Source organism: Phacochoerus africanus, chromosome 5 (genome assembly GCF_016906955.1).
Source record: "Phacochoerus africanus isolate WHEZ1 chromosome 5, ROS_Pafr_v1, whole genome shotgun sequence".
Lineage (NCBI taxonomy): Eukaryota > Metazoa > Chordata > Mammalia > Artiodactyla > Suidae > Phacochoerus > Phacochoerus africanus.
This window is the reverse complement of record NC_062548.1, coordinates 7,571,937-7,587,805: the sequence shown is the minus strand read 5'-3', so window position 1 is coordinate 7,587,805 and position 15,869 is coordinate 7,571,937. Positions and strand designations below refer to the sequence as shown.

At 49.3% G+C, this 15,869-nt stretch overlaps 1 protein-coding gene across 6 annotated transcripts in view; it reads right to left on the bottom strand.

Moving 5' to 3' along the window:
* TRRAP (transformation/transcription domain associated protein) overlaps positions 1-10,403 on the bottom strand; it is a 117,904-nt gene extending 107,501 nt beyond the window's left edge. For 4 of the 6 annotated variants that reach the window (XM_047779536.1, XM_047779539.1, XM_047779538.1 and 1 more), the window contains exons 1-4: positions 10,256-10,403; positions 7,597-7,758; positions 7,135-7,184; positions 521-631 (exon numbers count right to left, since the gene is read on the bottom strand). In XM_047779536.1, the coding sequence (XP_047635492.1) occupies positions 521-631; positions 7,135-7,184; positions 7,597-7,696 (261 nt within the window). In that variant the 5' untranslated portion in view covers positions 7,697-7,758; positions 10,256-10,403. Of the gene's footprint in view, positions 1-520; positions 632-7,134; positions 7,185-7,596; positions 7,759-9,774; positions 9,948-10,255 lie in introns of those variants that run through there. The other 2 variants (XM_047779537.1, XM_047779542.1) reach the window with 2 other exon arrangements.
* Positions 10,404-15,869: the final 5,466 nt, after the last annotated feature.

The window sequence follows — 15,869 nt, the reverse complement described above, 5'->3', positions numbered from 1 at the left end:
GCTTTATTTAGCATTAACGTTCACTACTAACTATGGTAATTTTTAAAGTTACTTTTAAGAGATATCTGAAGTATTTCTAGAAAAAAAGATATGATGGGACTGTTTTAAAATGATCGGGGTGACGGTGGGGGGAGTGGGGGGGTACAGATAAAACAAAACTGGCTGGAGTTACAAGAACGCAACACCTTACGATTAGAGCTGAGCAGCAGGCCTGGGAAGGGTCATTAAACTTGGCTCCCCCTTGTACATGCACGTGAACTGGGCTACAATACACAGTGCAGGCACTTGCGACCCGTCAGCACACATGCGTGGTTTAATTGGGGAAGAGAAGGCCACAGGGAAATAAAACCAAGACATTTAACTGAGGAGGTAATGGCCTTGGACAAAGTTATCCTAATCTGACAAAACCTCTCTCATTTTTAGGGGAAGTCACAAGTTTTCTGAGTTGTTTTCATTCCTAAGTACTTGCACTCCCACAGCAGGACATTTTTTTATCCCTGATTATTTCTGAGCACATTACCTGGGCTGGTTTCTCCTGAAGAAACTGGACCTCTCCATCTTGAAGAAATGTAAGAAACCGAGGGATGATATGTTCCAGGAATGTAGAATATTGAGGAGACGAAGTGACATTCTAATTACGACAAAAATAACAGAAAACCCCATTAAGGTGTGGGTACCTATTTTCTTTTCAAATTCACCTATTACATAACAACTTCGAAAGAAAAAGATTTTAGCAGACCCAACAATAATTTTTAATACTTTCAGATGTTTTAGTGATAACATAGTTTTAAATAAATCAGATGAGTGTTGCTTCTGAAATCCAATTCAAGAGAAGTACATGTTTAGGGTTGCACCCGCGGCATATGGAAGTTCCCAGGTTAGGGGTCGAGTTGGAGCTGCAGCTGCCAGCCTCCACCACAGCCATGACAACGCAGGATCAGAGCCAGGTCTGCGACCTACACCACAGCTCACGGCAAAGCTGGATTCTCAACCCACTAAGGGAGGCCAGGGATCGAACCCAAGACCTCATGGATCCTAGTCAGGTTCATTACCACCAAGCCACAAGGGGAACCCCTTTATGCCCTTAAATTAATTTATATACCTGACATGAATTTCAGTTGTTGTATATACATTATTCATCAAGGTAAATTATATAATGAAGAATGAATTATTATAAATGCCTAACTTTCCTTTCTTTGATATAGATTTAACACTTATTCTGGCTCATAACCCATGATTCAAATCATCTTTTATGACGCAGATGGAGAGAAGAGAAAATAGTACATTTTGGAGAGTAGAAAGGGACCTCAGAGATTTAGTCGTGTTTGCAAACTATTTAAAAGGCAAACCACCTCCCCAACAAAGAAAGTCCTATGTGGGAATCCAAAATGTACAAATAAATGAACTGACACTGTTGAAGTACTTTAGCACGTGTTTGCTAAATCACCTTAAAGGGAACCAAGAAGAACAGGCTTGTTCTGCTAACTCTCAAATCCAAGTGTTTATGGAAGACAGTTGTTGTCGTAAATGTGTTGATAAGATACTTTGTGTCTTTATTTTGTTTTGATTGTATATGCTAAAACATCCTTACATAGGTAGGTAGATGCAACTATAAATAAGTCTGGATATTTTGTTGTTATTTCTTAAATAATTTACCTTGACATCTTAGGACAGTCTTCATCAGACAGAGACAGCAAGATTTAGTTTTAGCCTGAGGTCAACATTTTCAAAAATGATTCTGATAGATGAGGTGACTTAGTGTGTTACAATTTCTTACTTAAACCAATGTTTTTCCGTTTAAGAACTTAAGTATTTTTAAAAATAAAACCTAACAAGTAAATCTGAAGAATAAAAATTTGAAGAATAAAAAAAAGAGAGAGAGAAGTAAAAGCTAAAACCTATGGGTAAATCTATAAACACTGATGCTGTGGAAAATGTTTGACTTGGAGCCCGTCGTGAATGGCTCTGCCACACTCTCAGAAGACCTCTGAAAGTCACTGAGCTTCTAGATCTGAGTTTCTTCATCTGGGAAATGATGAGCCTAACCAAACTGACACCTATTTCCTATCTAAAAATCCAGTTTATTAATTAGGTTGATATGAATTAGACTGTAATCTCATCTCATCCACCGCTTATCCCATCACTGATAAGAGGAGGGAGTGCCCTTCTGGCTCAGCGGTTAACATACCAGACTAGGATCCACGAGGATAGGATGATCCCTGGCCTCACTCAGTGGGTTAAAGATCTGGCGTTGCCGAGCTATGGCTTAGGTCACAGATGCGGCTCAGATCCTGAGTTGCTGTGGCGTCAGCGGCTACAGCTCCCATTTGACCCCTAGCCTGGGAACCTCCTTATGCCGCAGGTGCAGCCCTAAAAAGACAAAACAAAACAAAAAAAGACGGAGTTCCCATCCTGGCTCAGTGGTTGACGAATCTGACTAGGAACCATGAGATTGCAGGTTCGATCCCTGGCCTTGCCCAGTGGGTTAAGGATCTGGCGTTGCTGTGAGCTGTGGTGTAGGTTGCAGACGCAGCTTGGATCCCGAGTTGCTGTGGCTGTGGTGTAGGCCGGTGGCTAAAGCTCCGATTAGACCCCTAGCCTAAGAACCTCCATATGCTGTGAGAGCGGCCCAAGAAATGGCAAAAAGACAAAAAAAAAAAACAAACAAAAAAAGACAAAAACAAAGAAATGTGGTGACTTCCTACCACGTGCTCAGTGGGACCAAGTAGATACAATTCACGCCCTCAGAGCTGGGGGCAGCAGTGTGTTGTGGAGAAGACAGACAGCAAGAAAACAACTGACAATACAGAATTAGGACAGAGGAAGCACGGGCACTAAGGCAGCCTAACAATGGGACATCATTTGCTGGGCAGAACTAGTAACAGAGACCTCCTTCCTGAAGAAGGGATTCCGAGATGCTAAAACCAAGAAGGCCGGCAGGGGCTGACCACATGAGAAAGTGCGAAAGGTTCTAAGAAAAGCACATGCAAAGGCACAAAACTCCGAGAAAGCTGAGTGTAAAAGGCATGTGCTGAACTTGTTTTAGTTTGGCACGGATGGGAGCATAAGAGGAAAGAATGAAACTTTTACCATCCTGAGTCTGAGAAGCCAGTGAGAGGAGGCACCTAGGCAGCTCCAGACACTGATCTGGGCTGAAAATAAAGATACAGAGTTGTCTATTCCCTGAGGGGTCTATAAAGAGAGCAACAGAGGCAAAACCCAGGCAAGAGTGCGGTGCCACAGGAGCAAAAGAAAAGCCATAATTCTTGGCACAGGGGGCCTCAGTCTCCAGGGCTCCAGCCCAGCGCTCCACGCCCACAGCACACCATGCGGGAGGGGCCCCGGCAGCACCTCAGCAGCCTGGCTCCAAGCAGACTGTGACATCACTGGGGACAAGAACCGTGTGCGTCCCCTTTCATCCCCAAAGCACAAGACTCCTTGCGCAACACCCACATTCAAGGTTCAAGGAAAGGGGGTAAGAGTCAAGCTGGAACATTAATTAACAAGGTTATGGAGAAGTCAAGCTTAGCTGCAGAAGCCCATACCATCCAGATTCCACAGCCTTCAAAGCATCCGAGTTTCAAATTTCGCCCATAAAAAAGACTCAACTGTTGCCCAGTTATTCACCAGTGTTTCAACTTGGCCCCCAGCTTTGTGATCCATACGAAAATTTCATGTGATTTCTAACTCAAACATTTCTCTATTTTCTGACCTGAGAGATCGCCCAGATGACATTTACTTACCCCGAAATCTTAACCCTAAGTGGTTAATGAAATGAATTTCTAAGATTGGAAATCATTGGGAATTCTTTTTTCTTTCTATTTCACTCCATTTAAATAGCTTTTTCTGGGGTAGCAGTGGTGCTAATTTAGAATTACCTACTGGTGGTCGTTCTAGTATTTAATTCTTTGTCTTGTTTTGTTTTGCTTTTGGCCGCACCCTGGGCATGTGTAAGTTCCGGGGTCTGGGAATTGAACCTATGCCACAGCAGTGACAACACTGGATCCTTAACCCACTGAGCTGCCAGGAACTGCAATATTTAATTTTTTGAAGGACTTAAGCCATCTGAATTTCATTTAAGGTAAGTGTCTTTCAAACAGATTCCAAAAGTCACTGTTTGGACAAGCCCCAAGTGTCTTACTTTACTAAATTTTAATTCTGCTAATTTAATCAATGCACCTGAGACCAAAGCCATGAATTAACTTGCTGACACACTAAAAAGAAGTGAAAGGAGTGAGACATTTCCTTCAGCGGCCCCACATCCACACTCGGAGGCCTGGCGCACGGCGCGTCTGCAGGTTCATTCACAGGCAGCGCCGGGATTTCAGCCTTTGCTGTTGAGGGCTCGAGTTCTCTCCTCTCAGTTCTTCCAATAAAATGCAGAATTCAGGCCTTTCGTGTTCTACTTCCCACCTCTTTTTTTAGCTCTTTCTTTTTTTTCTTTTTTTAACAGTTTGCATTAACAGCTTGGGTGAAGGAGAAAGCTCTTTAGCGCAATCTCTAAATATCTCAGGATTTTTTTTACAGCTTGGTTCAAGGCAGCAAGTCCTTGAAAACATCCATTTTAAAATGAACGAAAACAACCAACCAACCCCCCCATGAAACAAAAGTACCAACCATCACTACAAAGAGTAGGGTATCTGATTCGATCCCACTAACACTCCATGTTTACGAATCCAAATGACCGCGACACAGGCTAAGAAACATTTTATCTTTTTTCTTTTTTGCTTTTTAGGGCTGCCCCCACGGCATATGGAAGTTCCCAGGCTAGGGGTCTAATCTAACCTGCGTCCTCATGGATACAGTCAGGTTTATTAACTGCAGAGCCATGAAGGAACTCCCTAGCTATTCTTGGTAATCCTATTAACTCTGTGAGAAAGGTTTTATAGTCTCCCACACTAAAAATGAGCAAAATGACTCTTTCTTCAGCCTATGAGACTAACCGGCAGCAGGCTACCCATCAAGTTGGACACAATCTGCGAGAAGGGTTTTCAGGTGCCGGGGCAGAGGCAGGGCCCAGCTACGGTCTCCGGGAGGCGGGGAATCACAGCTGCGCCCCAGGAGCACCTTGGCTCTCTGCCTTGGTACCACTTCCCAACGGGGGCTCAGCAGGCTGGAGCCCAAGCAAAGCACGATGGTCCTGCCGGGCTGAGAAGCAAACACCAGAGTCTGGGGCAGGCTCAGGTGGCTGGAATCTGCAGGGCAAGGCCCAGGGAAGAAAGGACTACAGAAGGGGGTTCGGGATGGTCTCCCTTGAGTCCTGGACTGAGGACTGGGCTGTATTCAGAGGTGAGGCAGGTAAGACCACCTGAGGCTTACCAGCAAGTGGGGACGTTAGGACTGAGAAATGACCAGCGTTATCAGAGGTCCAGCATGGTAGAGGATGCTGGGGGTCCAGCCTCGACACAGGGCAAAGACCTTCTTAACACCTTGCTAAAACCTCAGACATTCGGCTGAGGAAGGACCATGCCCTAGACTAAGGCCTGGTTTACACCCAACCCAACAAAGCTTAAAAATCAATCTCTGATGAGATCCACAAGGAGATGGGGTTTGGAGGTTGAATCCTACCAAGTAAGAGGGACTTGGGAACCCCGTGGGCTTCCCATGATCCTCCCCATGACAGCAGAAAAGCAAGCCTACACAAGCATAGCAAGGTCAGCCAGGATCTGAACTGCACACTACAATAAAAACCAACAGTCTTCCAGGGGAGTAACAGAATCTTAGGGTCCCTACTTCTCACAGTGTCTGCTACACATCAACTACTAGACACGAAAGGAAACAAGGTTGCGAGACCCAGAGTGAATAGCAATCAATCTTTATAGGAGTTCTCTTGTGGCACAGCAGGTGAAGGATCCAGCACTGTCACTGCAACAGCTTGGGTCACTGCTGTGACTTAGTTACCATTCCTGGCCAGGGAAGTTTTGTATGCCAAGGGCACAGCCAAGGAAAAAAAAGAATCAACCTTCATAGAGCCCAAATGTACTTAGCAGACGGACTTCAAAGCCTTTGTTATAAATACGTTCCAATAACAAAAGGAAAACATGGTCTCGATAAATGAATACAGACAATCTTTGCAGACAAGTAAAAGCTCAAGAACCAGAATTTTGGTTCAAATACTTTAGCCTGACAATTCTAGAACTAAAAGTACAATAAGGAAAGTTTTAAAATACAAAAATCGCAAGCAAACTGAAATTTTAAATTTTAAAAACATGCCAGCAGATTGGAGATGACAAATACTCAGTGAATCTGAAGGCGGATTAAAGAACAAAGAGAAAAGAGGCTGAAGAAAAATGAACAGAATCTGAGAGGCCTATGGATCAACATAAAATTGTAGAATATGAGGCTCAGCAGGGAGAAACTGTGTGATCGACGTCAGAGAAGGTATAAGCAGGAGAGCCAAAACTGACGGCCAGCTCTCATCTCATAGTGACGTCCCATCTACACCCGAACATGACAAATCCACAATGTGAGTCTGAGAGTATCCAGAAAGCATGTGCCTTAAAGAGCTACCATACTTAAGAAGGAAAAAAAAAAAGCTGCTGCTGTGGCACAGTGGGATCTGCGCTGTCACCGCAGCATTGGGATGCAGGTTCGATCCCCATGCCGGGCACTGCATAGGTTCCAACTGAGGTTCGGATCTGACCCCTGGCACGGGGAACTCCATATGCCAGGGGCAGCCAACAGAAGGAAAAAAGGAGGGGTTCCCGTTGTGGCACAGTGGTTAAGAATCCAACTGCAGCAGCTCAGGTGGTTATGAAGGTTCAGGTTCAATCCCAGTCCAGCCCAGCGGGTTAAAGGATCTGGTGATTGCTCAGATTCGATCCCTGGCCTTGAACCATATGCCACAGGTGCAGCCATAAAAATAAATAAATAAATAAAACAGCCAAATAACCAAAACAAAAGCAACATTCCTCAACATGGTTAGAGGTTCACTACCACTGGCGTGAAGAAGCTGGAGGACGCTGTACAAATTCTCAAATTTCAATTCTGAAATACAACACATTACATTAACAAGGATAATGATTTTTAAATTACTAGTAAAAAGACTGGCAGGGAGGCAACAACAGGAAAGCACATGGGAGTACTTATCTCAAAACGAAAAGTTCTTAAAGTTATATAAAAAAAAGTTCATACCTCAAAATTTTCACTAACTTCTTGCATCATTTTTAACTTTGTTTCATCAGCTGTAAACAGCAAAGTAGACCATCAGGTAAATGCAATTATGTTAGGGATGTTCCTGACATTACTGGTTTCGATTTAAGAGAAGCAATCAGATCTTATCAGTTTGACTATCATCGTCCAAAAGAAGGCACATAACTAGGTCCCTACAACCAGCCACACTCACGCATACTCCCAGACAGACGCGTGCATGCACAGACAAGGGTACAGACACACACACACACACACACACACACACAGGTGCCCCTTTGGAGCTCCAGCCAGCAATGCTCATCACGTTGCTTCTCCACAAGGCAGTGTGAGGTTAAGGTTAAGATCAAAGTTAAGGTTACCACTGATCTCAACGCCTACATCACTCACACGGAGGTGAAGGAATCCCATCAACCCATTTCTCCACAATAAAAAGGAACAACTCACGTGTATTTACATCCGTGAGAGCTGCCACAAACTGAAGGTATTTTTTCATCAGCGTGGTTTGGTCAACCACTGTGGCCCCTGGTGTTGCAACAAACGCCATTTTTTTTCCTTAGCTGGTTTGCTGCTCAAGAGAAAAGTATCATGTCCATGAGGTCGCGCAGCCTATGAAAAGAAGCATGTGATTAGACAACTTATGAAGAGGCACAGGCTCACCATCTCTAGGAAAGTCTTACCTAAATGTCTGTTAATCTAAATACCTTTCCATTAATTCAGAAAACAACACTATTTCCTCCGCTTTTCAGAAAATTAGTTACTTAAGTCCACTCTGTCTACTAATTTCTAAACATAATTTTTACATACAGATGCTTTTTTCTACCGTATGTCCACCCTTCCCTTGGCCAGGAGACAGCAAACCCTCTCTAAAGAGACAGACAGTAAATATTTTAGGCTTCGTGGTCTCTGTCACAACTCCTGAGCTCTGCTGTAGCCATACAGCAGCCATAACTTGTAAATGAACCATCATGGCTGTAACCCATAAATTTGTTATTTATAGACAATAAAATTTGAATTCCATTTGAACTGCATCATGAAATCATTCTTCGTCTGATGTTTCTTCCCCAACCACTAAAAAGTGTAAAAACTGGGAGCTCCCACTGTAGGGCAGTGGGTCAAGGATCCAGCGTTGACGCAGCTGTGGTATAGATCGCAGCTCTCGTATAGATCACAGCTGAGGCTCGGATTCTATCCCTGGCCTGGAAACATCCATGTCACAGGTGCACCCAAAAAAAAAAAACCATTCTTAGTTCATGCATTGTATAAACAAGCAACAGGCTGGATGTGGTCTGCTGACTATAGCTGGACCATCTCTGCATTAGGTGGCTGGTTCTCAAACTTCACTGTGCACTTAGATCAGCAGATGCCAAAGATGGACTGACTCCCAAGCTCCACCCAGAGACGGTGGTTGAAAGAGGAGCAGGGGAAGCTGTCAATTTTTGTCTGCACCTGGCACACTGTAGGCATCAAAAAACGGTCCCTGAATGAATGAATGAATGCTTCAAAAAACACCTCAAGGAGCTCCCATTATGGCTCAGCGGATTAGGAGTCCAACTGGTATCCATGAGTATGCGGGTTTGCTCCCCAGCCTGGCCCATTGGGTTAAAGAATCCCACATTGTGACTGCGGTGAAGGCCAGCAGCGGCAACTCCTATTCGACCCCTAGCCTGGGAACTTCCATATGCTGCAGGTGTGGCCCTAAATTAAAACACACACACACACACCTCCGTCAGTTGGAAACGGGCTGTGGACACCCCAGAGAAATGCAGCTCCAGACCGAAAAATAGGAGGAGACTTGGTTTCCATTTTAAGAGCCCTCCTCATCAGAGAACCTGGTGAAATTGCGTTTACTCTTCCTCCCTGGGTAGTTAACTGTCTCATTTCACTCTGCGGTTTCCTGCCTTGATGTTCTTCTTTCTTCCACACACCTCATTAACTCTTCTGCAGCCCTTACAGGAGCCCTGCCCACTGGAGACCCTCCCTGAAGCTCACGCTTCTGCCCCCGGGGCGAGGGGGACACCCAGACACCACTCCCCGGTGACACCAGAAGCCCTTCTCCGCTGCTGCGAGGATGCCCACCAGAAGCCCTTCTCCGCTGCTGCGAGGATGCCCACCAGAAGGCAGCAAGCGTCACCGGCGAAGCCACGGGAGGGATTCTGCCCGCCCTGCAGGAGGACCCGACTCCGGCTTCCTCGTCCGCCTCCCAACACCGAAGGCCCCCCGTCTCCCCATCGACCCGGGACCCAAGACGCAGGGCCGCTGTCCCTTAGCCCTCTCACTGCCTAAGAAACTTCGGGTCGTGCCCCAAACTTTTTCAAGGCTCGGAACCCCTTTTTCACCGAAGGCGTCAACGTCCCCATTTCCCAGGACCCCGAGAGGCCAGGCTCCTCTCCGCTGGGCCCTGAGGGAAGATGCCCCAAGCCGCCCGCGAGCTGGACAGCAGCTCCAAGACCCCGGAGGCCGCGGGCCCAGGCCTGGCTTCGGGCCCGGCCCAGGTGGGGAGGGCCCGAGCGGGCGCCGCGCCGGGCAAACGGCCCCGCCGCCCGGCCTGCCCGCCCGCCCGCCCGCCGCGCCGCGCCTGAGGCGGCAACGCCGGGCCAGAGGGGGCGCTGTCGTCGCCGCTACCTTCGCTCTCCGCGCCGGGGCGGACCCGCCAGGTGCCTGCGTGGAGGCCGAGGGGTGCCCGACCGACCGAGGGCGCCTCCGGGGGCCCGGAGCGCCAACCCCACGCTCGACCTCCCCGGTCGCAAACGGCCCTCGGCTTCCCTCCTTTTGTCGCCGTCCCCGGACACACAAGGCCCGCCTCCCCGGCCGGGCTACGGCGGGCGCCGAGGGCCAATTCCCGCGCCGCGAGCCCTCCGCCTCCCGGCGCTCGCCCCGCCCGGCCCGGCCGCGGCGGCGGTTGGAGGGCCGCCCCCGGCCCCCGCTGCCCGGACGGGGCCCCCGTGGGGGGTCGGAGGGGCCCCGGAGCCCCCCTCCGTCGCTGCGCGGGGCCGCCGCGCCGCAGAGGCCTCCCCACGCCGGGGTCCCGCCGCAGCCGCCTGGGCCGCCGCGCGCGCGGCTCCCGGGGCCGTTCCGCCGCTCTCCGGCGCCCGCCCGCGCTTACCCTGACCTCGGCGCCGGGCCTCCAGCAGCCGGGGCCCGCGACCCCCAGCCGAGCCCTCCCCGCCGCGACCGTCGCACTGCCCGCGCGCCGTCCCGCCCCCGCTTAAAGCGGCCGCGCCTGCAGCGGGAGGAACAGGCCCCGGCGCACCGCCCCCAAATGGGTGCGGCCTGGCCGAGCGGCGGGAGCAGGGAGGGGCGTCGCTCCGGGGTGGGCTCGGCCCTTTAAACCTCCGTCCGCGTGGGCGGGGCCGAGGGGCAGGGGGCAGGCGGGTGGCCCAGGTGCTTGGGCTCTTTTTGCCTCAGATCTCCTCGCAGGTGCCAGCAGGATGGGGAGGGAGGCTTGGGGGGCTGCGGAAACCCCACCCAAGGGGTGTCCTTAGCAGGCGGCAGTAGGGCCGGGGAACAGGCACCCCCTGAACTGAACGTGGCAGGCAGGGCGGGGTTTTCTCAGCCCCTCGGATTCTGGGGTCCTTCTTAGCCCGGGGAGGGGGAGGAGGTGAGGCGGGTCTTTGGGAAAGCAAAGGCTACAGACCAGACCCTGTAAGCAAAGGAGAGCCCAGGTGTTCGGCTGTGGCCGGCTTGGTCATTTGCTGCAGCTGCATCACCCCAAGGCTATAGACCACAGAGGCCTGCTTGCCCCTCCTACCCAACAGGGCAGAGGCCTTTGCCCAGAGAAATGATGAGAAGGGAGAATGGAGCCCAAGTGAGGTGGCAGGGGCCGGACCAAGAGACCCTGGAAAGAAAAGTTGTGTCGGGCCTCACCTACAGACTCCCATTTATGAGCCTAGTTGAATGATGAGCTGTTGTTCTTGGAAACGTGTGGTTCCCACGTGAACGAGACAGAGCAAGAAAGTGATGACCTGACCTACCTCCACCACCTCCAGGACCTGGCTGCACCTCGTGCCCCTTCCGGCCTGTACTCCCCTCCCCCCTCCATTGTTACTAACTCACCAAAATCTTTGTGTTCCCTTCTCAGACGGATACATTTCACACCTGGTAATAAATAGAGCTTGCAACTTCTGCAAGATAGACTGGAGGAAAAATGCCTTGCTCAGAGCTACGCTCCTTGCTTGTTTCCTGTTGCCCCTCAAGGATTAAGGCCCCCTGCTAATGTGCTGGGACTGCAAGTGGATGTATTTCGGACCAATTATGTCTGCCCAGGAGAAATAAAGCCGGTCAGAACCTTCCTTCCCCCAGGGAAGCAGTTTCCCACTTGCAAGCAAAATCCTCTCTGCTCCTCTCACCCACCCCCACCAAAAGCAGGAGGTTCAAAGTTGGAGAAAGCTGAAAAAAACTGAGGGCTAGAACTAGTGTGCTAACTGAGGTCGTTTAATAATAATTGGGGCAAGGGGTCAAGAAAAAAGCAGCAGTAGCAAATCCTTTGATAAGTTTCAGTTTAGTTGCATGGGATAGAGACCTACAGTTAGGCCTGCGGGAACACTGGTGAAATTCCCATGCTTCCCCACTGCCTTAGCTTCTACGAAAGTGCCGGTCATGTTGCCGTGATTTTTGCCTGTTCTCCTGTCTCTCTCTTGAGTTAGAGGTTGCAGAATGGTGTCACCTTCGTCCCTGCCAGATAAATGAGATCATGCCCCTCCTCTACTTAAAACCCTCCCGAAATTTTTCAGCTTATCCTCCTTCCCTGGCCCTGTGCAACCTCCCAACCTCATCCTTCGGGTTCCAGCCACAACAAGCCTTGCTGGACTGCCTGCCCACCTAGGACCTTTGCAGCTAATTCTCCTGCCTGTAATGTTTTTCCCTCAGAGGGACCAAACTGAGTCCTTGTCATCCTTGATGAGCTCAAAGGCCACCTCTGAGAGGCCTTTCTTAAGGCCCCAAATAAGAAAACCATTGCCCATTGGGTTGTGATGATTGTTGCATAACCATAAATGTAATAAAATTCATTGAGTTATTGATGTTTAGATTTTGTTTGTTTGCTTGCTTTTTAGGGCTGCCTCTGCAGCATATGGAGGTTCCCAGGCTAGGGGCTGAATCAGAGCTACAGCTGCTGGCCTACACCAGAGCCACAGCAACACAGGGGATCCCAGCCGCATCTGCGACCTACACCACAGCTCACGGCAACACCGGATCCTTATCCTACTGAGTGAGGCCAGGGATCGAACCTGCGACCTCGTGGTTCCTAGTTGAATTCATTTCAGCTTCGCCACAATGGGAACTCCTCATTGAGTAATTTAAAAAAAGAAAAAAGAAAGAAAGAAACCATTTTCCTCCTCCCATCTCTCATAACACTGGAATTTTCCTTAGAATCTGAAATTACTTTACTTATTTATCAGCTGTCTTTCCCTCCTAGACAGTAAGCTCCTTCTCAGTCTTTCTACATATCAATTCTCTTATCAGGAATTGATATGTATTCCTGATGCCCGTTGGGCTTGTCTTAGGCTGCTTAAGCTGCCATTAGAAAGCACCACACACTGTGGCTTAAGGAACAGAAATTTATTTCTCACAGTTCTGGAGACCGGGAAGTCCAAGATCAAGGCGTGACCAAGGTAGATTTCATTCTGAAGCCTCTTCTCTTGGCTTGTGGGTGGCCATCTTCGCACTGTGTACTCAAGGAACTGCTTTGTGCTTTCTCAAGAGAGAGGGCTCTGGTGTCTGTTACTCTTTTTCTTCTTTTTTTATTTTTTTTTTTTTTCTGGTCTGCCTGAAGATCCCGGGCCAGGGATCAAACCTGTACCACGGCAGTAACCCAAGTCAATGCATGGCGATGCCGGATCCTTAACCTGCTGCACCACAAGGGAACCCGGGTTCCTCTTCTTATAAGAAAAGCAGTCTTACTGGAATAGGGCCCCACTCTGACGACCTCACTTACCCTAAATTAACCTTTTAAAGGTGCTATCTACAAATATAGTCACTTTGGGAGTGATGCCTTAACATATGAATTTCTCAAGAGACACAATTCAGTGCATAAATGAATACAAAATTTGTACCCTGCTGGAATAACACTTTTTGAATGCAGAGGGCAGGGTCAGTTGAAACACTAAAAAGAATACAAGGGGGGGGCAAAATATTCACTCTGGTAGGCATGAGCATTCTGCAGAGGTGGTCTCTGCGTGCAGTCAATCAGGGCATGAGGCCTCAGCCTGCCCTGAGAGCCACCAGGAGGCCATGCTCCCTCCACGGTCCCCCCTTCGTGCTGGAGTCCCTGCTTCCCTTTGCCTCACCTGTTGGGCTTCTTGGAGGCTGGCCCTAAGGGTTCCACTCCTATGAAGAACTTTCCCCCATGACGAATTAAGAAATCCACCCCTCCCTGCCACATCTCTGTGGGTTTCAACCAGGTGACTGAGTGGGCTGAGGTCAGAAGATTCCAGCTGCCCTGACAGAAGCGAGATGCAGGTGTGGAGCCGTGGTAAATTCAACAAAGCCCTCGGCTTTGTCCCCTCCACACTAGCACAGGATTTGCCATGTGCCCCCAAAGCTGATCCAGAGCTGACCTGAGATGCAGCTCAGGGGCCCCCACTTCCCACAGCTGCATTTCCAGGGCAGAAACACGAGGACGTGTGGGAGGAAGATGGAGCCCTAGGGCTGCCACTCTTTCATTACCAAAAGGAGATCCAATTACACCATTTGCCTGGGACCAACAGACTAACCTGCTTAGAAACATTTTCAGCAACAAGAACTTCCATCAAGACAAGTGCTGTGAGGAATTCCCATTGCGGCTCATGGGGTTAAGAACCCAACCAGTATCCATAAAGACTCAGGTTTGATCCCCGGCCTCACTCAGTGCATGAAGGATCTGGCATTGCTATGGCTGTGGCTTAGGCGGGCAGCTGCAGCTCCGATTTGACCCCTGGTCTGGGAATTTCCATATGCTGCAGGTGTGGCCCTAAAAAGGGGCAGGCGGCCGGTGGGGGGGGGGGCAGGGAAGACAGGTGCTTTGAGGCGTTCCCTGGTGGCTCAGTGGATTAAGGAGCCAGTAATGTCATTGCTGTGGCTGGGTCACTGCTGTGGCGCAGGTTCGATCTCTGGCCTTGGGACTTATGCATGCTGTGGGCACAGCCAAAAAAATAAGAAAGAAAGAAAGGCAGACAGACAGGTGCTGTGAGAGCCCAGGAGAGGGAAAGTTTTGGGGGGAGGTGATAGCTATGGGGCGTTATGAAAAGAAAGGTCATATGAACATCAGCTTCATGGTGGTCCTGCCGGTGGCTTCTGTGACACAGATGAGATTATGTATGGCTACTGTAAAGTTATTCAATGTACTAATGTTACACATGAAAAGAAACAATAAATATTATTCCATTTAGGCATCTGGTACATTTTAAAAACCCTAACAACCAGACCTTTGAATAATGTTAAATATTTCAAACTCAATTTATAATCTTAACATACTATTTTCTTCTCAAGTACAATTTTCTTCTTAATTCTTGATGGCCAAGCAACATTCTTCCCAGTCCTTAAGCAATTCCAATGATGACAGCCAATACCGACTGAGTGCTTACCGTCTCCAAGCGCTGTTCCACTGGGTTAACTATCCTTACCATAGTCTCAGGGGGTAGGGACTATTAGCATCTTTTTTCTTCAGCTGTCCCTGCTTGTGAAGTTCCTGGGCCAGGGATTGAACCTGAGCCACAGCAATGACAATGCCAGGTCCTTAACCCGCTGCCCAGGGAGGGAACTCCTATTAATTCCTTTTTAAAAAGACGTGAACGGAGGCATCAGGAGGAAAGTGACGTTCTCAGGGTCACATGACTTTCAGAGAGACTCCAAAGTCTTCTGATTCTTAGGCCTGGTCTTTGCCTCCAGGATTTTCTGTTTGTTTCCTTTGGTTTTGTTTGGCAAGTACTTATGGCTTCAGACCAAGGATGGAACCCATGCCACAGCAGTGACAACACTTAACTTGCTGAGCCACCCGGGGACTTCTGCTCCCATGACGTTGACGGATGCTACAAGGGAGGGACATCTGTCTCGCACTTTTTTTTTTTTGTCTTTTTACCATTTCTTGGGCCACTCCCGCCGCATATGGAGGTTCCCAGGCTAGGGGTCCAATCGGAGCTGTAGCTGCCAGCCTACACCAGAGCCACAGCAACGCGAGATCCGAGCCGCGTCTGTAACCTACACCACAGCTCTCGGCAACGCCAGATCGTTAACCCACTGAGCAAGGGCAGGGATCGAACCTACAACCTCATGGTTCCTAGTCAGATTCGTTAACCACTGCACCACGACAGGAACTCCTGTCTCGCACTTTTAACCTTCCACACATTCACTCTAATCTGTCCCCCTCCATTGCAGTGAGATGGGGGGATGTAGCTAAGGGGGGCTGCCTCAGAGGTGCTTTCTCTCCCATGCAGCCCATCCTGCAACCCTGCTCCCATCAGCGCCCGCGGGGGGGGGGGGGCGCAGGAGGAGCCATCCAACCCCCTCCCTCTGGCTGGGATCCCTTGCCAAGCCGACAGCAGAGACAGAGTTGGGATCAGGATCCAGGCTGGAGGTGTCCAGTCTTTAAGGCGAGCCAGGCCGGCCACATTCTAGGGAAAAGGGAACTCTCCGTTCCGTTATGGCAGATGGAAGCGTCTGCTTAGGCCAAGGAGTGTTCAAGGAACAGCCTGGTCTCTCCTCATGGCGGTCATATGAGTGTCGCAAGGCTCTCAGTGACAGCG